This window comes from Artemia sp. Qi Xiang Cuo, chromosome 13, assembly GCF_049724085.1.
Source record: "Artemia sp. Qi Xiang Cuo chromosome 13, ASM4972408v1, whole genome shotgun sequence".
NCBI lineage: Eukaryota > Metazoa > Arthropoda > Branchiopoda > Anostraca > Artemiidae > Artemia > Artemia sp. Qi Xiang Cuo.
In genome coordinates, this window is record NC_142806.1 from 33,232,381 (window position 1) to 33,254,540 (window position 22,160).

The following is a 22,160-nucleotide window of genomic DNA, read 5'->3' on the forward strand; positions in this document are numbered from 1 at the left end:
GACTGCGAGACATCAAAGATGATGAGATTCTCGGCGGTTTTTATGAATATGAACTGCAAAAAGTTAGAATCGCTAGTGAAATTTATCAAATTGAAAAGATATTAAAGAGTCGTACACGCCATGGCAAGAAGCAGTTGCTTGTTCGCTGGCTAGGATACAACTCAGATTTTGATTCTTGGGTCAGTGCTGAAGATATTGACAATGCCCAATGATTTCTATGTGACTTTCATGTCAAATGTTTCTGATCCTCTCTACAATGACTTGAATAGAACAAGTGATTTTTGGACGAAACTCTCCCCCACCATCAAATTCGACGACGGAAAGTATGAAGTGGCTCTTGTCGACTGTATTCTCAAAAATACCTATGACATCCTGAGAAAGGATCGTAAATATGAAATAAAAATTAGACCCTATGATTGGCCGCCCCCACCAACTGGTGATCAAGAAAAAATTAAAAAAATCAATTGGATGGATTATCCATATATTGAATTACCCTATGAGGAACTCACCTGTATGAATGATTTATGTCGTTCTATTAATAAAAGAATTTCCGCTCGTAAAAAGGGGGCTTTTCATTTCAACTATTCAATAGCGGAGGGCACGATCTACATTAGTTCACCTATTGCCAGTGAAAATGTTATTCTCAACGATAAACTAAAGGATGTTCTTGGCTTTAAGCTCAATATAATCAATGGTAAAAGTGCCGGAATCACTAATTTCATTTTTGCTGACTATCCGCCTGGCTTCTTCACAGACACTTGTATATTTCTCTACGCTTCATTTGTGGAAACATCTCGGGTTGGTAATTCAAATTTTCCCCTCCTACAAGTTCTTGAACGAAAAACCAATAAAGAACATATTCACCACTACAATATAAAGCATCTTCAATATATTCCCGTAAACGCTTCCTATTTGGAACTCTGTCGGTTAACACTAAGAACCGAATTGGGTGATCCCATTGTAATTTCATAAGGGTTGGCCGTGATTACATGCCATTTTCGACCCATCGTTCAACAGCAAGATGTCTAATAAAAAAGTGGTATTCACTTGTCCTGATATTGACTGCTATGTTAATACTCTTGGCCCAAGACAACAGGGCAATGGAATGGACTACTACAAAGGTCGCTCGTCAATGTCTGGCTACGGTCTTGGCAGTTGGTTTGCTAAGCTGTTTCGCTCTTCACTACCACTGGCTAGAAAATATCTTGTACCGGCTGCGACAGATTTTGCATCCTCTACACTATACGATTGGGTTTTTGGCAAGGATTTTAAAAAAAGTGCTACGGAAAATCTTAGGTCCAGTGCGCGAACCCTTGGTGAAAGATTAAAACAAAATGGTAAAGGCTTAAAAAGGTCAAGAAACAATGCATCACTCATCAGTCTCTACTCAGGTCGGAAATGAAAGACATCATCCCTCTTGTCAAAGAAAAGAAGGAAAAAGCGGACACGTGCTGTAAACAGAAGTCCCAGAAAGAAAATTGTCAGATCGAAACTAGATTTCTTCTCCTAAAATGTCCTACCTACCGCATAAGGATTCTGAACCTTCAATCACCGCCTCATTGAATCTATTCAATGCTGAAAATGTTGATGTAAGTGTCAAGCATGGATACTATGAACAATTTTATCCACAACAACCCCTCTCCGATAATATCCACTGTCAAATTTATTCCAATGAAGACTACTTTATGGACATGTCTTCAACATTTATAGATTTGCAAATGAAAGTCCGGAAATCCGATAATACAATGCCAATTCGGGGCGATGGAATATCCTATGAAAATTGTATATTACATAATTTATTTCGTCAAATTAGTGTCTACATAAATGGCACGCTGGTGAGCACAAGCAACAATCACTCAAATATAAAAGCTATATGCAATTTATGCTGATGACACCCAAGTCATATAAGGAATTGAGAGGCACCTCCAATGGATATGAATATATTACTTATACTGATAGTACAGATGCACTTAAAAATGCTACAACTAGTGAATTACATCTAGTTGGAAAAATATATCATGAAATTTTTAATATACCCCAATGGCTGCCGCCCAATGTTAAAGTGGATATAAAACTAACGCTTGCACCCTACAATTTCATATTGAGAAAAGAACTTGCTGCCAATCCTGATGTAAGTCTCTCCCTCACCTTGGCAATACTTCATGTACGCACACAACAGGTCATGAGTTCTGTTGCTTTGGCCGTGGAAAAACTGAGAGCCAATGGCAACAATATTAAACTACTTGTTCCTCATACAATCACCAATCAGCGTAATATTGCAATGGGCTCACGCACCTTCACAGATTCATCATTTATCAATGGTGAAATCACTTCAAAACTAGATTTGTAATTTGTAAAAAGCGCCATTGCAATAGGATCATGGACTTAATGCCCACATAAATTCGAGATGTTTGGACTTTCATCTCTTGTGTGCAAAGTAAACGGCATCCCACTCTACAGTCTATCTTTTGATAAATCCTATAGAACATTGTATGAGTTGACAATGCAAACCCTAGATCATGACTCTCAACTATTTGAAAATGGTATAACCGAAGATATGTTTGCTAAAACACATGGTATCATTGTACTGGATTTGTCAGGTACACAGGATCTGAGTCTAGTACGTACGGGGAGTGTACGTTTAGAGTGTACATTTACCGACCCATTGGTTGAGAGTATTGCCCTAATCTCACTAAATCAATATGAAACCTATTGCGAAATCACTCCCAAAGTCAGAGTTCTACTAGGCTTGGCGCCAGGAACACCAGTCAAATAATCAGTTTATTTAATATGGACCCCTACATGTCTCAGTAAAAATGCTATTGTCTACCCTTAGACTATCTTGAAAAAATTCAATGCATCAACAAAACCATGATTATTGTTAATAGCAATCCGTCGACTGCGCTGACGGGTCTTTGGCTGTGCATCTTTCAAACAATGAAGACGATTGAATTTTTTGATCCTCTTGGTCTACCCTATACATTCTACACACCCCACATCAGCAACTATATTGAGAGCAGTGGGAAAACTATTATTCAAAATCGGAAGAGGATTCAGGATCTAACGACTAAAAGCTGCGCCTTCCATGCACTACTATATTTTTTATTCCGATGTTGCGGCTATACTTAAAAACAGTTTCTTTACATAGATGTTGACAATTCACGTCTGAACGACTTTCTAGTGGAAAATATCCTCTCAGACCTATACAGTATTGATTTCAGTGCCCTAAGAGTAAAGTGCTTAAAAAATGTTTGTGAATTTGTTTATTAATAAAATGCATATATATATACAACAATGTCTCTAAATCTTCACTTTAGATTTCTTCATCTTCGATGTATAGGCAACTGTCGTGAACCACTAATGCTGTTAAATCATCTGAATTCACTGTATATTGATCTTGATTGACTGCAAAGTCAGGGTCACATTTTCTACAGTACAATGTAACTTCACTCTTGTCATATCTCTTTGTATAGTCAATGATACTATTTGCATTCATATTATGAAATTCACGAGTTTGAATCTGTCTATTTGAAGCAATATCACATACAATGTTTTCAAATGGTGAATCACATTCGGTAACTGCCAAATAAAGATCACTTGGTTTATAGTCATAGTAGGTGGTGTCATCACAACGATGACGTAGAAACCAGATTGTCTTGTTACCCCAACAGTTGAATCGTAGACCAGATTCCTCTTCCCAGAATAATTTAAATCCACGACGATACCAATCTCGTAGCAATAAACTAAAATCACGTTTGGGATTCTTTCCAATCATAGCGGGGTAAGTATTCTCCCACTGATCACATTTATCATAGTGACAATTGGAGCACAGGTGCCCTCTAGGATGAGAGTCACACACCTCCTCAAGACATGACTTACATCCTTTAATTTGTACTGCATAGCCTCTATGTAATTTACAAGGATTACATAATTTACACTTTTCACTATAGTCATCAATAATTGTACAATTCTCACATTGATTCCAACTGCCAAGAGTGTACATGCACTATGGACATATATAGAACATTTTTCGGTTTCCGATGTCAACTCACTCACAGCTAAAACGAAACTGATCCTCTTCGTTCGATAAATTCAATGAGAGGGAAATGAGGGAGAGAGGAGTAGCTCTGTGACGTTACCTCTTTCGAATGATGGGGGGAGCCATCTACATTGAATCCATTGGCAATATTTTCAAAAGTATATCCACAATATTATTTTGCGTTGTTCCAAATAATATATCAATGAATTGACTATATGCATTTGAGTCACATTTTAAAAGTTTCATACAAGAGTCTAATAGAGGGGAATCACTCCTCATTATATTGTCAAGAGTTCCCTGACGTTATAATATCCTGAATTGAAGAGATAAATCGAGAAAAACATCATCCATAATCAAATTTTTTTCAATAAACACTATATTTGATATAATTATGACTTTCTCAAATTTATCCATTTTTCAGTAATTTAACTCTGACTTATGACTCTAGACTGAGCCTGAATTATTAGCCCCAACCAGAAAAGAAAGAAAACATTTTCGATTTCGAAACAATTTTATTGAATAATTATAACAACAATAATAATATAGAGCATTTACAATTAGCGATACTGTTTATTGTCTTCTATATGTTTCACTAATGCACATAAAGCACATTAAAGTCTATTCAAATGTGCTATATCAACTTTTGCGGCAAAACATAATTGATCCTCCATTTTAAATTTGCTCAAGGATATCACATATCTTGCATATACTGCATCCCATTCCAGACAAAGCTGCGATCCTTTCGTAATTTCCACCGCAATGTTTGGTGCACTTGTACTATTATCATCAACTCCACTATCAACTTCTAATAGTGTAAACATTCCACTCATCGCCATCACAAATATATATCCAAATGAGTAAAGTCAAACTGTTCTTCTTCTCACTCCTTGAATTCTATTCACAGACTAATAAAACTATAGCAAAAATCCTTTCTTTATATTCACTCCGCCGCTACTATGTAAACAAAGCCCTCTGATTGGCTGAGAAGGAAACACGTGATCTAACTGTTTCCGGGAAACTCATAACATTTGGCGAGAGCAACAACAACAAATACTATTTCTGGATCATAACATTCACGATTGATTACGCAATCAAGTTCTCGGAAATTCACTTCCCCCTCGAGTCCTAGATCAATAACATTTTTCCCGTTAGAATTCAATGCGCATGTGCAACCTTCGTTCCGGAGTTATTACACATAGAAACATCAAATAAATCGACCTTGGAAAAAGAGGTCATTGACCGATTACGCAATCATTCTCCCTAGGGAGGCTATGCCCATATATGGACTCCCGTCAGTATTCTATGCCCATATATGGACTCCCGTCACGACCTCCTGAGGCATCTCTACTTATATATAGTGGGCTGTAATAATGCAAAAGGTAAATATAAGATAATTTCTTAAACCACATTGGCCTGACATCACATAAAGAAAGAAAAACGAGCAAAAATGGGGTTTTTATAGGCCAAATGAAGATACTGAAAAAACGAAATATTTCGAGAGGACAAACGCCTCTCTTCTTCAGCGCGAAACGAAACGATGTATCAATAAAAGCCAAAAATTAAAAGAATTAAAACCAAATATCTGCCATCCGTCGATGGCAGATCATATTTTTTGGATTTTGTGCAAATCGCGGATATTGGCGAATAACTCGCTTTTATGGTTGTTAGGTATTTGGTTTTAATTCTTTTAATTTTTGGCTTTTATTGATACATCGTTTCGTTTCGCGCTGAAGAAGAGAGGCGTTTGTCCTCTCGAAATATTTCGTTTTTTCAGTATCTTCATTTGGCCTATAAAAACCCCATTTTTGCTCGTTTTTCTTTCTTTATGTAAATATAAGATTGGTTTAAGAATGGAAAGAAAGGCAAAGAATGAATTTACAACGATAATCAAGTTAAAAATAAGTCTATTTGAACAATGCCATAAAACAATGACATTTGATAATGATATTTTAGTGCTTCGCATTGATATTTCAGTTTTAAAAGTTTTATCAATTTTTTCTCAAAGGGAAATTAAGTGGTGGGCACAATCAGTCTCAATCAGGAGCCCTTATCGCTATCTAAATTCACAAAGTGCAAAGATTTTCAAACAGATGTGTTTATTGTTTAAAGTTCAGGAAAGGTCTGCCCATTTCATACGTAAACATTGATTGAAAACGAAACTAGTCTTATCTCAGCTCTCCGCCAAAACAGGTAACTAGCCTTTTCAAGTATCACAGGAACAATAATCTGAGAAAATATATATCACGACGTGAAAATAAAATAATAAACCATCTAGTGGCGGATACAGAGGGGGGCGAGGGGTACCCCCTTAAAGTAGTGTAATTTACTTAATTAACGCAATTTTGCATTAATTAAACTTGCTCCTAATGTAAATTTATCAGATCAACCTATTTCCCCCCCCCCCTTAAAAATCCTGGATCTGCCCCTGAGACCATCACACCTATTGCACCAGCTATTAGAAGAAGAAAGATCCTTATTTTCACAAATTTCATCAATCTCCCGCCCCCTTTTTTATAAAATCCTACATAGGCCAGTCAATTGAGTCCACTGTATATAAATGATAGATTGTTATAATTTGTATATAAATTAAGTCATACCTGTGAGATGGGACACTTGTAAACCACTTGGACGTCTCACCAAGTTTTTTTCTGCTTTCGCAATTACGAATAATTCACTTTCTAACGATTTCTCATTGATTGACGTAAACACACTAATCCATAATTACACAAATAAGTGGGAGGAGCTTCTTGCTCGCACCGAGAATGAAGAGCCAGAAATCATCTGCGGTAAACTAACTGCTAATTATATAAACTGTGGTTCTGACCGACATAAATTAAATAAGAAAGATTTATTTTTAAAACTATTAATAAAAGGGAAAGAATTCCTTGTTGCGGATTTAACTTATTAAACACAGGGCTTACAGAATCCACTCTGCAAACAAGTTATGCTATTGTACTGCTTCTTCCACCAACATTCAAAATCTTACATGAAACCTTCCAATGACAGCTCGGCCTTTAGGTAATTTACGGAAAGGTTGGCAATGGGTAGTGGAAGGATGTTTTTGAAGTTAATGAGTAGAAATTAGGCAAAGACCCTTTGATAAAGTATATATTAAGGCATGAGACTCTATGTCAAAATCACAAGATTCACTTGTGTAGAATTGGGTTAGCAAAAATCTTCAGATTTTCTTCAGATTTTGTCGATATACATTCACTTACTTCATGGTTATTAAGTAGTTCACTTACTTATTACTCTTCCATTATGTAGATCTATTATGTAGACTGTAATTTCATTATGTATCACGAATCTACGATTATGTAGTTCACTTACTATTATGGGGTTCAGTTACTTATTGCTAGGTTATCATTGTTGTGACACCCATCATGACCTTGTTATTTTAAAAAAGGAAGCAACATTTTTTAATCCGATGCAAATTGTAAAAAGAACAACACCATAAATACCTTTTCATTTAAACTGATATTTTTCAAAACATTAGGAAGTCAACGATACTCCTAATTTTCGAATTGAGGCGGCACTGATCTGCATAATCATAGCTCTCACCTTATCCTAGCGTGCAAGTTTTCTAATTTGAAGCACACTTTGTTAAAGGGTAGGTCATGTCTTTAAGAAAATCACCTCTTTAGGAAAATAAAATCATTGGCAAGCATATCATCTCTTGAAATCTCAGTAACTAGATCATAACCAACACTTTTCATGTACTCTCTTATTGCATCTTTGCCTTCTTTGTCATGTACAAATTCCACGGACAACGCTTTAATATCAACATTGTTCCAAGGTACGTTTTTAAGCACTTTCAATTCATTACCCTCAACATCTAAACTAAAATAGTCGATGGATGTTTGGTTCACAGCCAAAAGGATGTAACTCAAAGGATAACATTCAACTTGGACGGTGTTACTCTTAGCCGTGTCGGTTATTTTACCAATATTGAATTGCTGCTCGAATAGAAGAATTTCGGGATATGGAAAAGGACTTAAGCAAACTGGGAAAGAATAGGCCCTTCGATTTTTCTTCTTCAGTAATTCAAAGTTTTTAGGATCTCCTTCGATAAGAATTCCACTCCAATTGAGACTTCGTTCCATATAAAGCGTGTTAGACCTCGTTTCTCCGTCTAGAGCACCACATTCAATGAAAAAGCCTTTTGTCTGCAAATAAAATTGTGTCAAAACTAATTTTAGTTTTTATTACTAAAATAAAAATTATATCATCACGATTGAAGTTTTCGATGAAAAACTGACTATGAACTGTAATAAAGCGCGTTCTCTGTTAGACTAAACTAGAAACTGGACTTCGACTAGAATCAATAATAATTATGCCGTCTGCCTACATTTTCCGAATCTTTGGCAACTTTATCCATGGCATCTTCTTCACACCTCTTTTGTTCATCTTTTAATGCTTTCTTTACTTTCCTTAAATTCCTTTTATTCTCATATGATATATCAATCAAATACTCAAGTGCTTCTCTTGGAGTCTACTAACGTCATAACTTCTCGGAAGGTAGTTACTTTTCCAATATTTCAGCTTATAAGTAACTCTAGACCAGGGTTGCCAACTGGACATATTTTATGTCCGAAGGACATATTCCTATGTTCAGGGACACAATGACATAATAGGGCGAAAAAGGGACATATTTTAGAAACTTTGGACATAAAAGGGACATACTTTACAAATTTATGAGATAATATTTCACCGCTGGATACATATTTTTGTAAAAAAAAAAAAATATCGTTTTTCCCCAAATCAGTATTAAAACTACTTGTCTAGCACTAAATTCACTTAACTACTTATTTTCTGCTAATTTTTTTTACGAACGTTATTTTTTTAGAAACGATATTATGTTTCGGAAATGCTGGCTCTTTCCCGCAGAAAATTATTTGCAAACACTCGTGAAATTGTTTACAAGTTTGTATTCTTTCATCTATAAATGATTTTATTTCTCTTTGCTTTTACGCTACAGTCAAGTTAATAGACAAGCAAGCACCATTTTAGTTAGCAATCGCTTCTAACTTCCAATAGTCAGGCAAAAAACATCTTTATATTTATCACGTATTGCTAACTGAAAATGAAAAGTTAGCCAAAAAAAAAATTAGATTCATGATGATCTGGAATCAATTTTGTTATCAATAGATGTACCAAAAAATTGACTTATTGTGCTGATTCCAAATATATAATATTTCTTAAGTATAGTGTTACCCATTAGTGGGCTTGAGAAAATTTGCCAAATTTTCGAAAAAGGTGAAACAAAAAACCCATCAAAGTCAAAGAATTTTAATGGAAATCACGCCATCAGATTCAGCGTATCAGAGAACCCCACTGTAGAGGTTCCAAGCTCCTATTTATAAAAATAAAATTTTATAGTGTTTGCCACAAGAAACATCACGGATTTGTGTTTATTTGTTGTTGTTGCTTTTTGCAGGGGTGATCATATCGAACCAATGGCACTAGAATTTCGCAAGAGGTATTTTTTCGCAAGAGGTAAATTCTTCCACCGGGAAATTACCCCCGGACAATTCCATCCCTGCTGCGAATCCTTCCCAGAAAGTTTTTAGCTTGCGATTCTGCCTTAAAAATACTCCTGACCATACTTTTATTTGAAGAAATACTTGTATTCATTTAGTGTCTGATCCTTTTTAAGGTCATTGGGGAATATCCCTGTTTGTAAAATACCCCCCCCCCCCTTCTTCTTCTGATACACCCCCGGCTTCTTCTGTTTCCAAACCTAAAGCCATTTCAATCCTGTAACCACATAAAACGAAATATACATAACCATATGAACGATAGCTTATATAATCGTATAACGTATAAAACCGCACGAACCAATTTCGTTCAAACGAAAATTAAAAAATCTAGTGTCCTTTTTAAGTGACCAAAAATTGGAGGACAACTAGCCCCCGTCCCACGCCCTTTTTTCCTAAAAGTCGTCTGATTAAAATTTTGAGATAGGCATTTTGTTCAGTATTGTTGAAACATACAATAGATAAGTCTTTGGAGATGATATGACCCCTCAGAGCCACCAGAGGAAGGGCCGCAAGTTATGAAATTTGTCCATTGTTTAAGTTTGTGTGTGTGTGTGTGTGTGTGGTGTGTAAGTTTTTGTGCATGTGTGTGTGAGTTTTTTTTTGTGTTCATGTGTAAGTTTTTGTGTGCGTGTGTGTGTGTGTAAGTTTTTGTGTGTGTGTAAGTTTTGGTGTGTGTGTGTGAGTTTTCGTGTTTGTGTGTGTGTGTGTGTGTAAGTTTTGTGTGTGTGTGTGTGTGTGTGTGTAAGTTTTTGTGTGCATGTAATTTTTTGTGTGCATGTAAGTTCTCGTGTGCATGTGTAAGTTTGTGTGTGTGTGTGTAAGTTTTTGTGTGTGTGTAAGTTTTTGTGTCGTCTAATGTGAATTTCAACCATTAAGGCTGGTGGACTATGACCCCAATTCTGAGCTAGTGAATTTCCACCGTTCAGGCTGGTCGACTAAGGCCCCAATTTTGAGCTAGTGGATTTCCACCATTCAGGCTGGTGAACTGTGACCCCAGTACGGAGCTAGTGGATTTCCACCATTCAGGCTGGTGGACTGGGACCCCAATACTGAGCTGGTGGATTTCCACCATTCAGGCTGGTGGACTAAGACCCTAATTTTCCAACTCTTGCTTTTCATGAAAGAAATTCAAAATGAACAAGCCTGAAATAGCAAACTAGTCATCCCAAACTATTGGTTTCAGACAACAAACACCAATGATGGACTAAGAATTCTAGCTCTGAAAAGTTCAAATAGCAAACTACACATCCCAAATCGTAATTTTCTGACAACACACACCTACGAGATGGCTAAGAAATCCAGCTCAGAAAAGTCAAAAAATAGCAACCCACACATCCCAAATCATAGGTTTCAGACACCACACACCTACGAAAGACTAAGAAATCCAGTTATGAAAAGTCGGAAATAGCAAATTACATATCCCAAATCATCGGTTTCAGACAACACTCACCTATGAACGGCTAAGAAACCTAGCTCAGAAAAGTCAAAAATAGCAAACTACTCATCCCAAACTATTGGTTTCAGACAACAAACACCTACGAAAGTCTAAGAAATCCAGTTCAGAAAAGTCGAAAGTAGCAATCCACACATCCCAAATCATATGTTTCATACAACACACACCTATGAAAGACTAAGAAATCCAGCTCAGAAAAGTCAAAAATAGCAAACTACATATCCCAAATCATCGGTTTCAGTCAACACACACCAACGAAAGACTAAGAAACCTAGCTCAGAAAAGTCAAAAATAGCAAACTATTCATCCCAAACAATTGGTTTCAGTCAACATTCACCTACGAAATACTAGGAAACCTTAGCTCAGAAAAGCCTGAAATAGCAAACCACACATCCCAAATCATAGTTTTCAGACAACACACATCAACGAAAGACGGGTGCTCGGGGAGAGCCTTTGAGGGTCTGTGGGTCCCTTGAGGGTCGGTGGTCCTTTGGGAGCTCGGGGGGACCTTTGGGGACCGGGGGATGGGCTTTGGGGGTCCGGGGATGGCATTTGGGGGTCTGGGTGGGCCTTGGGGGGTCTGGGGGGCACTTGAGGACCGATTGGTCCTTTGGGAGCCTGGTGGACCTTTGGGGGCGGGGGAGGGCCTTTGGGGGTCCGGGGGGCCAGTTGGGAGCCTGGGGACATTTGGGGACCGGTGGAGGGCCTTTGGGACCCGGTTGGTCTTTTGGGAACACAATGGGCCTTTGGGGGGGCCCGGGGATGGCCGTTGAGGGTCTGGGGTGAGCCTTGGGGGGCCGGGGGAGGGCCTGTGGGGCACCGGGAGGGCCTTTGGGCCCAGGGAGGGCCTGTGGGGGCCGGGGGGACATTTGGGGACCGGTGGAGGGCCTTTGGGACCCCGTTGGTCCTTTGGAGCACGATGGGCCTTTGGGGGGCCCGGGGATGGCCATTGGGGGTCTGGGTGGGCCTTTGGGGCACAGGGCGGGCCTTTGGGTGCCTGGGGGACATTTGGGGACCGGTGGAGGGCCTTTGGGACCCCGTTGATCCTTTGGGAGCCCGGGGGACCTTTGCGGACCTGGGGCGGGCCTTGGGGGCCGTTGGGGACCGGGGGAGGACCTGGGGGGCCCAGGGAGGGCCTTTGGGTGCCGGGGGGTCTTTTGGGGACCGGTGGAGGGCCTTTGGGACCCCGTTGGTCCTTTGGGAGCTCGATGGGCCTTTGGGGACCGGAGGAGGACCTTTGGGGCACAGGGAGGGCCTTTGGGGCACAGGGAGGGCCTTTGGGTGCCTGGGGGACATTTGGGGACCGGTGGAGGGTCTTTGGGACCCCGTTGGTCCTTTGGGAGCCCGGGGGACCTTTGGGGCCCGGTGGAGGGCCTTTGGGGCGCCGGGGGGGTCTTTGGATGCCTGGGGGGCATTTGTGGACCGGTGGAGGGCCTTTGGGACCCCGTTGGTCCTTTGGGAGCTCGATGGGCCTTTGGGGGGGCCCGGGGATGGCATTTGGGGGTCTGGGTGGGCCTTTGGGGCGCCGGTGGCCCTTTGGGAGCTTGGGGGGGCCTTTGTGTGTCCGGGGGGGGCAGTTGGGAGCCTGGGGGACATGTGGGGACCGGGGGAGGGCCTGTGGGGGTCCGGAGCGGTAGTTGGGGACCGGTGGCGGGCCTTTGGGGCGCCGGGGGGGTCTTTGGATGCCTGGGGGGCATTTGTGGACCGGTGGAGGGCCTTTGGGACCCCGTTGGTCCTTTGGGAGCTCGATGGGCCTTTGGGGGGCCCGGGGATGACATTTGGGGGTCTGGGTGGGCCTTTGGGGCGCCGGTGACCCTTTGGGAGCTTGGGGGGCCTTTGAGTGTCCGGGGGGGGCAGTTGGGGGCCTGGGGGACATTTGGGGACCGGTGGAGGGCCTTTGGGGGTCCTGAGAGGTAGTTGGGGACCGGTGGAGGGCCTTTGGGACCTCGTTGGTCCTTTGGGAGCTCGATGGGCCTTTGGGGACCGGAGGAGGACCTTTGGGGCACAGGGAGGGCCTTTGGGGGTCCTGAGGGGCAGTTGGGGACCGGTGGAGGGCCTTTGGGACCCCGTCGGTCCTTTGGGAGCTCGATGGGCCTTTGGGGACCGGCGGAGGGCCTTTGGGGGGACAGGGTGGGCCTTTGGAGCACAGGGATGGCCTTTGGGGGTCTGGGGGGACAGTTGGGGCCTGGGGGGCCTTTGAGGACCGGGGGCTTCCTTCGGGGTTGGGGTAGGAGGATTGGAACCCTTTGGGGTTGGGTTAGAGGACCTCACAACACTGTTCAAATGAAACTTGTGTATTATAACGACCACACTCAAATTCTCTTCTAAAATTTCTTCAAAAATCTTCTTTTAAAATGTCTCTATCTGTTTCGCCGAAATAGTTCCATAACCTGTCTAAAACGGTTTCGCCCAAATAATCCCTAAACGCAAATTCAGCGTGTTCCTTTGTTATTGGCATCTCTGTGCTAACGCATTTCAAATTAATAGGAAACCTTCTCGCGCGCTAAAACAAGTCATCGCTAAGATGTTTCTTGCCTAATTGTGTCCATGGCCTTGGTTTATTAATATCCTTTGGAGTTCGACCAGTAGAACTGTTCCCGAGGCAAAGACATTAATGACTTGGATCTATTCCTGGAGAAATGTTTCTAGGCGGAAATTTTTAAAGTCTGACAGATGATGTCATTGATTGATTGATCTGTCAAGAAAGGGTAAATTAATTTGTTGTTTCTAAGGGGAATTATTGATTCACGATAGGTGAATTGAGGTCGACAGCACAGGTGTTCTGACTCGTGACAGCACCATGTGGTTTATGGTTTTCTCAGTGAGAAAGTTCCTGGTTTTCTCAGTGACAAAAACCATAAAAACATTCAAAAATTTGAGAAAGTTCCTGTTTTTTCAAATTCTCACTGACAAAAACCATAAAAACATACAAAAATGTGAGAAAGTTCCTGTTTTTTCAAATTCTCACTGACAAAGTCCATAAACCACGTGGTTCTATGCCCATATATGGTGTAGGGTCACGACCTCCTGACCCATCTCTACCATTGTTTATATATAGTATTTGTTAGTATACCCACATTTTCCCAGCGAGGAAGGAGATCTTCTGGGGATGAATTTTCTATGGGGAGAATATCCCATTGGGATGGAAGTTTCTGGGGGTAAAACTTTATGTGTAAATTTTATATGGGGGGGCTTTACCAGAAATTTTGTATAGAATGTGTTTGATTTGTCTTTTTTGTTGTTGTTGATCCCATTGTGTTTTTAAACACACTGAGCGAAATGTCAGGGGGAGTTTTCAGCAGAGTTGGACTTCTCTTGGGATCTTTTTTTGGGTAGGGGGATTTTCCACGGGAGAAATTCCCATTGGGTAATTATCACCAGGAGAAATTCTCCATGGAAAATTTCTGGGGGACAATCTTTCCAGGGGGGGGGGGTATTTTCCAAACAGGTATATTCCCCAATGACCTTAAAAAGGATCAACCACTAAATGAATACAAGTCTTTCTTCAAATAAAAGTATGGTAAGGAGTATTTTTAAGGCAGAATCGTAAGCAAAAAATTTTCTTGGAAGGATTCGCAGCAGGGATGGAATTGTCCGGGGATAATTTCCCGGCGGAAGAATTTTGCATAGGAGGAACTTTATACAGAGGAATTTTTCGTGGGGGAATTTTCCACAGAGGGGGTGGATTTCCTGGGATCATCGGAAAAATGATGGGAAATAAATACAAAAACTAGTTTTTTTCTACCGAAAGTAAGGAGTGACATTAAAACTTAAAACGTACAGAAATTATTCCGTATATGAGTGGGGCTACTCCCTCCTCAATACCCCCCTCTCTACGCTAATGTTCGACCTTTTGTCTATTTTTTTTAAGAATGATTCTTGAAACACAAGGGACGAGCCACCCTTGGAGTAAGCCCCCCTCCACCCTTGGTGGAGAGGAGTGGAGCCACCCCCTCCACACACGTATTATTTTCCCTAGATGCATCCAACAGAAATTTTGAGATAGAAATTTTTTTAAATGGTCCAAAGAACATATAACAATGCCCTCAGCGTTTACATAACCCCTAAGAGCCCTGGGAGTCTGGGACAAGGGTTATAAGTTATGCCCCAGGGACATATAAGGTCTTATGGAATAGTAAGTCGTATAAACTTCAGATGGGGCTCATTTGATAAAAAAAATAAGAGTCAAAAGTGATTTGAGGGCAACCCCCCCCCCCCGCGCCTATCATTTCCAAAAACCAGCATCCAATCAGAATTTGTAGACATCTATTTTGTTCAGCATTGTTCAAAGGTCCAGTAATTATGCCTTTGGGGATGTCACCCCCCTGATTGAAGGGCAACCCAGCTTACCTACTGCTCCGCAACGTCGCTTGACTCCTGGATTGTACCTTATGACATGCGCAAGAAATACTCTGATTTGCAAAAAGCTACCAAAAGAAGTCAAAATGCTGACCCTCATGCCGACCATACCTGTCAAGCGGAACTCTCATAGAAAGATGAGCCTTAAGCTCCGACAATTAGTTTTTTACTGTTTACATGTTTTTATGACTTTTGTGCTTTCACACTAGTTCATTTTTTATGGTTGAGCTAAATGATTCTTTTTCGTTTTCATTATATTCGACTGTTAACTGACCCTTTTGAAAGAGGTTTACCAGTCGTAAGAGAACTAGTTTCTGAGATTTCAAGATAGACATATTACGGACATATTATAGACAAAATATGGACATAATTTGGCTGAAAAGGACACATTTTTGGATGCTCCAGGGACATATTCATTGACCAAAAAGTTGGTAACCCTGCTCTAGACACTAGTGATGGTGATCTTTACTTTTAACATCAATAACAGCACTCCTATATACCCTACTATTTGATATCCATCCTGCCAGTCTGCAGGATGAGTACTATGTTAATTTAAGGGTCATTTCATGACCTAATACTGTGTTGATTTTAACTAGGTTAGGATTTTAACTCGTTAATTAAGTAATAAAGGGGGAAAATTTGAATGTAAAGAGCGACATTAGAAGTCAAAACCAACAAATATTCTATATTTGAGGGAGGCTGATATTCCGTTAATCACCTTTCGTTTTCTTCTGAAATTTTTGAAATAATTCTAAAGATTATTCGTCCCCTTTTTCTTGAATTGTGCAAATTTGTCTCACTGAAGATAGGTCTACGGATAGGGGATATGAAATTTGGTTATTTCTTTGTAAAGTAAACATCAAATTAATAAAAATGCGGTTAAGGTAGGCAGTGAGGTTAGCAGCTGGTTTTGTAATAAATCACGAGTTACGCAGGGTTGTGTTCTATCCCCCTTTATATGGATTATTTTGATGGACTTTGTCTTAAGGAGCACAGGAAAGGCAATGGGAGACCACGGAATCAAACGGGGAGGAAGAACTCTCCTGGACTTAGATTATGCTAATGATTTAATCATCCTAGATGAAAGTCTGAGCAAAATGAATGAACTCTTATAGGTTTTGCGAGTTCAGGGTGCTAGAATAGGTTTGAAAATTAATGTTAAGAAGACTAAGTCACTAAAGCTAGGAATAAGTGAAATTGATAAGGTGACGTTGGATAATGGAAAGATTGATCAGGTGGGCAGCTTCACTTACCTTGGTAGTATTATTAGTAAAGATGGTGGGAGCAGTGAAGACCTACAAGATTGCAGCAGTCTATAATCGTTACTATTTTCCTTTCCTGCACCAAATTTTGCCTAAATTAGGTTACTTTCTATCCCTATTTCTATCAACCTTTAAGAGAATTAAAATCCTCTTGTTAAATTCTCTATTTCTACTGGGGATCCTGCATATTTTTTCCTGTAACTGAAAGTATACATAGTGCGTAAATAGTGAATTACAAATATTACCATATCGCTCGGTGAATATTAAGCTCCTTGTAGCCCAAGAATTTTTTGGTGGCACTCATGATGCCCGAAACCCACTTTTACACCTCTGTGCCGTTAGGTATGTGAATGTAATCGTTTATGCCACATAGAAAAAGACTGTCACAATGGGGACGGTGTTACCCCCCCCCCCCACAACTACCAATATTAAAGGGGATGACTAGAAATTCCTGGGAATCAAGGGGATTTGAGATCAATTCCTACACCCCTCCCCTTCCACAATTCTCATTCAATATTTTTCTGAAGCTTTCATATTTGAGCATCTCAGTTATCACTGAGAATTATTACATTTGAGCATAAAAATATATTTTTCAGGCTTTAAACACGCTATCTCCGCTTACTTAAAGATCCACTTGCCCTCTTCCGTACTGACTGATGTGCCTAAAATGGATAAGTTCATTTGGATGAAGCTTTAAATGTAATGTTTGCATTAACTGTTTATTTTGTGGGAGTAACTGCATCTCTAGATACGAATGCGCCATCGTGTCTCTAATCCCCGTGCCACATTATAGTCACACTTGTCGATAAAATCAAAATTACTCAAGACTACAGCACCAAATACTTTTGCCGTTCTTAATTTTTCGTGTTGAATATTGTTCAACTCTCAAACATAAATTTCTTGACTGACAATCAAGGTCAGCATTTAAGGCCTATTTTTTTGAAACTAGAAAAGATGGAAACTTAGAACAGCGGTTTTTCTGTCTGGGAGAGGAATCTGGCAAAAGTTAAGAAGACATAGTATTGGTAGAGAACAGTTGGACACAAATTACTCTTGGAGCAAACTCTTTAAACCAATCTCTTGCGATTTTAATTTTTTGCCTTTTAAATACAAGTGTGACGCTAAAATCAAGAAAATTGCAATGTCATTCTTGATATTTGGCTTTCTTTATCGATAGATGTGACTATGATGTGGCACGGGCATTAAATCAGAAAGTTCAATATACGACTTTTGATAAATTTAAATCGATTGGCTATCTCAGAATTTCTGCTCGATAGCTTTTGTGAACCTTGTGGGCTAAAAATGTCGCCTTATGCATAAAAAGACAGAAAATGCTGCTTAGTTTAGACAAAATGAGCCTTCTTTGGTATTTGAGAGCCATCGGTTCCATACAGTCACTCCTGGAAAAGAAAACAAACAAACGAACGAAAACAAAATAAACACGCATACTTGATGATCCTTATCGGAAAATTTTTACCATTTTGTAGATATGGGCTTGAAGCGTCTGCAATAGAGGTCTCTTTTATGCTGAATTCAATGGCGTAATTTTCATCAAAATTACTCGCTTTTTATCAGTTGCTTTCCCCATTTGTCGAAAATTAGGCACATTTTACCAGAGTTTAAACTTTCAATTGGGTAACTTTACACTTAATGAATTCATTATCGCCAACTTTGTAATACAAAAGAATAAACATAAAGGATTAAGATTTTCCGTCTTAAGCTGCTGGACAAACGAATTAATAAACATAAAACCCAATATTTCTATTTCGAGGTCAATGGAATAAGACTCATGGTTTCACTAGCCTCCCACTGCTGGCAACTTCCAGATGATACTCATGGATTGCCCCCTCCCCCTCTACCTACACATCTTATGTTTTACTAAGAATATGAATAAAATCATATAATATATGAAAACGCCCTGCTTTTAGCAAAAAAAAAGTTTCTTTTGTAACATATCATGCTACAAAAGAAAACGTTTTTGCTATAAGTAGCTATAAGTAGGGTGTTATAACCCTACAGCACCTTTATTCAAGCCTAGTAAAAATGAAGGGAGATTGTACATTAATTCATTCCCCCCCCCCCACGAACCTTCTTTTATTTACCTGAAGGCACACGGAAAGTTATAAAAATAGGGCATCAACATACACAGCAGTGGGAGACATCTGGCACCCCTCGACACCTACACAATGACCTACCACCCTCTTCATCATAGCAGATGCACAATTGCACATCACTGTACATAATTTTATGAAACATCAAATGAGTCGACTTAGTTGAATGAAACTTTAAAACTAATGTCGATATTAGCCATTTGCCTTGTGTGGATTACGTGAATTTTTAGGAACGGGTGCAACACCGTGTTACTTTTTCTGAAACTGCGACGCTTAATATATAATTTTTGATTTTTTTAGATCGATTGGCTGTCTCGGGATTTTCAGTCGACAGCAGCCTGACCCTCAAAATCGTTCTTTGCTGCCAAAACATGGCACAAAACACTTTCCCATGGGACAATCTCTGTGGCAGTTTCAAAGGGACACTAGAACTTTTAATTTCCGCTCGAGTGAGCCCTCTTCAGGTTTTTCGAGGACAATTGGCCCGAGACGCCCATCCCTGGGAAAAAATAACAAAAAAAACTCGTGATTATTTTTCTGGTGGAAAAAATACAAAAGTTCACATTTTCCCATAAGAGCTTGAATACCTCTAAAATAACGTTCTCAGATTTTATCAAGATCGCTTGCCGTTTTGGGGGTGTTTCTCTCGAAAATCAAGCGATTTTTCTCAGAATCGTGGCTGCTGATGGGCAACTTTAAGCGTAGTGAATTTTACATATTTGAAATCAGCATAAAAACTCGTTTTTTTTCATTCTTTATTAAGAGCACCGGTTACTATTTTCGTCAGTCGCTCCGAACTTACAGTTCGTTACCACTTAGCTATTTGACGTTACCACGGCTTTCGTTATGTTTTACCTTGAGGTAAAATGTATTGATTTATGGAGTATCGTGTATGCTATGGCTCTCATTGTCTTGTTGGTAAAAAAAAAGAAAGAAAAAAAGAGCCCTCTGAAACTACGAATTACGCTAGAAACTATTTCTTGCAGAAATGAAATATTCAAGGCATATAAAAGTACTATGGAATGGTTCAGTGATTTTTTTTTTAGATATAATTATCGCTATAATTTGACTTGATTTATAGATACATGAGTCTTATGAGTTATGCGAATGGCATGCTTTATCAATCTAAAATTGGACAGAAAATATCCGTCATTAGGTTATATTCTTGCTGACAAAAATCTCAAAGATTACATTGAAATAGGAATTCCAATTAGAAACTATAAAAGCATTATTTGTAGGACATTAAATGTCGTACAAAATTCGTCCTCAAGCAATTTGAGCTGATTATTTTGAGGACATGCGACAGTACCGTAAACAGAGTACCATTTTGAAAAGAGTTAAACTCATTCATAATAAGCAAACAAAAGTTCCATGAACATGAACTAAACTCATGAAATAAACTCATTTGTAAGATAAGACTGCTATAGCACCCATGGACAACGAAAATTCAATACTCAGTTTTGTAAAAGTGAAATACAAAAAACCCTGACGTCTTTAAAAACACTAAAAACATTGTTTTTATTATTGGGTAATAAAAACAATGGGGTTTTAATAAAAAACATTATTAGATTTTAAAATTAGGTTTAAAACCCAAAATTCGGTGTCAATTGGTGACCTGTGGCTATCAATCTATAATTATAAAATACCTTATAATCCAAAGTTTTTAGCACTGCTTTTGACTGCCCCATGGATGGATCGTACAAAGGATCGTTCTGCGATAATCGATATCCATTTTCGGATGGTATATGCATCAACTCATTTCTCAATCTTGTTATGATGAATGGATCATGCACCTCAACACTAGGTCCAAATAATTTCTTTGGTTTGCCCTCAGTCATAGATCCAAAAGCTTCACTGCCACTTCCTTTGTTTATCGAAAAGTAGAGAAGGATGCCGAAAAAACTAAGCAACGCAAGCACTGATATCGCTTTTATTTGAGCTCCCATTCAAACATATATTGCTGCAGATGTGATTGAAGTAATCAGGAATCGTTAAAAGCATTCACTGTTTACTTTCACTTTCTTATCTATGCGCTAGTGCCCAGTTTATTGCTAAGAGATAACGAGATAAAAATAGCAAAAACACTTGCCTAACGTTCTTATAGTCCAATTTCCTATATTAATGTAATTGGCATTTTACTTTGATAAGCAGATTTTTGAGAATTTTTGTGAAAATTATAGTGCTTGACCTCTTACAGTAAGGCTGAAGGTTATACAAGAAAGTCACAGAATTCTGTAATACTTGAGAAAAAATAGTATGACATACCTCGGGCAAAGAACATTTTTCAAACCAATATCCCCCTTCAAAATAAATTCTTTTGGTAGTCCCTAGTAGTGTCGCCATATGCACTTTAAACTCAGCCCTATCCCGGTGTACTAATGGAGTTACATATCCCTTCAAAAAATACAAACGCAGCCTTATCCCCATGTACCTATGGAGCCGCTAATCCCTCGTATCCCTATATGAATTTTTAACTCAGCCCTATCCCTCACTACGTCATCATTTCCCTGACACACATGATTTTGTGTCAAGTTCCGGTTGATAAGGACATTTCGAGAACCATTATTGTCCGAGTTTCGATTGCCAAGTATGTTGTTTGATAGTTGAAGTGAGCTTGAAGTGACATGATGTCTAATAAACAAAGTTTTGATATGGATTCTAATATACAATTGGATAAGATCTTATTGTACACTAATGGTATCGACCCGATTATTGATTTTTGATAATTGATTATGATTACAACCAGCCAGGTAGCATGTTTTGTAATGTAATGGCCCTGGGCACATCTGATTTCCATTACTGGGCCTGCGCATGAGTTTTGATCCCTAAGCTTGCCTCCAGGGCCCCAATTCCTCTCCGGGGCCCTAATGACCCTCCCCCTTCGCCAACTTTTTGCCCCCTCCGACTTTTGTTTCATAACTGAGTTTTAAGCTAGGTTACATTGAGATAACTGCTTTCACATTGGGTTCGTTCAGGTTCACTTAGCATTGTGCTAAGTCAACCTAAACGAACCTTACTTGCAAGCAGTTAAACCAATGTAACCTAGCTTAACATTCATTATTGCTGCCATCTATAAATAAAACAGAAAATATGGCACCACTTAAGGTAGTGAAAACGTGTCGCCATCTATACTTTTAAATATAAAACTCACTGAAAGTTTTTTTTATATGACTGCCTCTGTACTATTTTGTGATGGGTCATCGAAAGTAGTTAGTTTATTTTATGTTTTCAATCAATATTAATTGTGTACTGGAAAGATAAACACATGCGTATTATTTGAATAGAAACTGAAGAGGAAATATTCCAGGGGAGTGTGTGCACATGATAAAGTTATTGTAGCAATGAATGCTGACAAGGAGACATATTTGAACTATGAAACAAGTACTAGTGGTAACG

At 39.3% G+C, this 22,160-nt stretch overlaps 1 protein-coding gene and 1 long non-coding RNA gene across 2 annotated transcripts in view; one reads left to right on the top strand and one right to left on the bottom strand.

The window, feature by feature from the left end:
- The window catches only part of LOC148945210 (uncharacterized), a 63,682-nt gene that overhangs the window by 14,167 nt on the left and 27,355 nt on the right, over positions 1 to 22,160 (top strand). The window lies entirely within an intron of this gene.
- On the bottom strand, positions 6,501 to 20,772 carry LOC148945211 (uncharacterized). Its single transcript, XM_089099203.1, has 2 exons — positions 20,411 to 20,772; positions 6,501 to 8,205 (listed from the first exon to the last, which is right to left on the bottom strand). Exons 1-2 carry the CDS (start codon positions 20,708 to 20,710, stop codon positions 7,672 to 7,674), a joined length of 834 nt encoding a protein of 277 aa, XP_088955329.1. The 5' UTR covers positions 20,711 to 20,772; the 3' UTR covers positions 6,501 to 7,671.

Excerpts from the sequence above, each read along its gene's own strand:
- LOC148945211 (XM_089099203.1), bottom strand. The coding sequence starts at position 20,710 with ATGGGAGCTCAAATAAAAGCGATATCAGTGCTTGCGTTGCTTAGTTTT. Across the intron at positions 8,206-20,410 it reads TAAAAACTTTGGATTATAAG|ACAAAAGGCTTTTTCATTGA; the intron begins GTATTTTATAAT and ends TTTTATTTGCAG.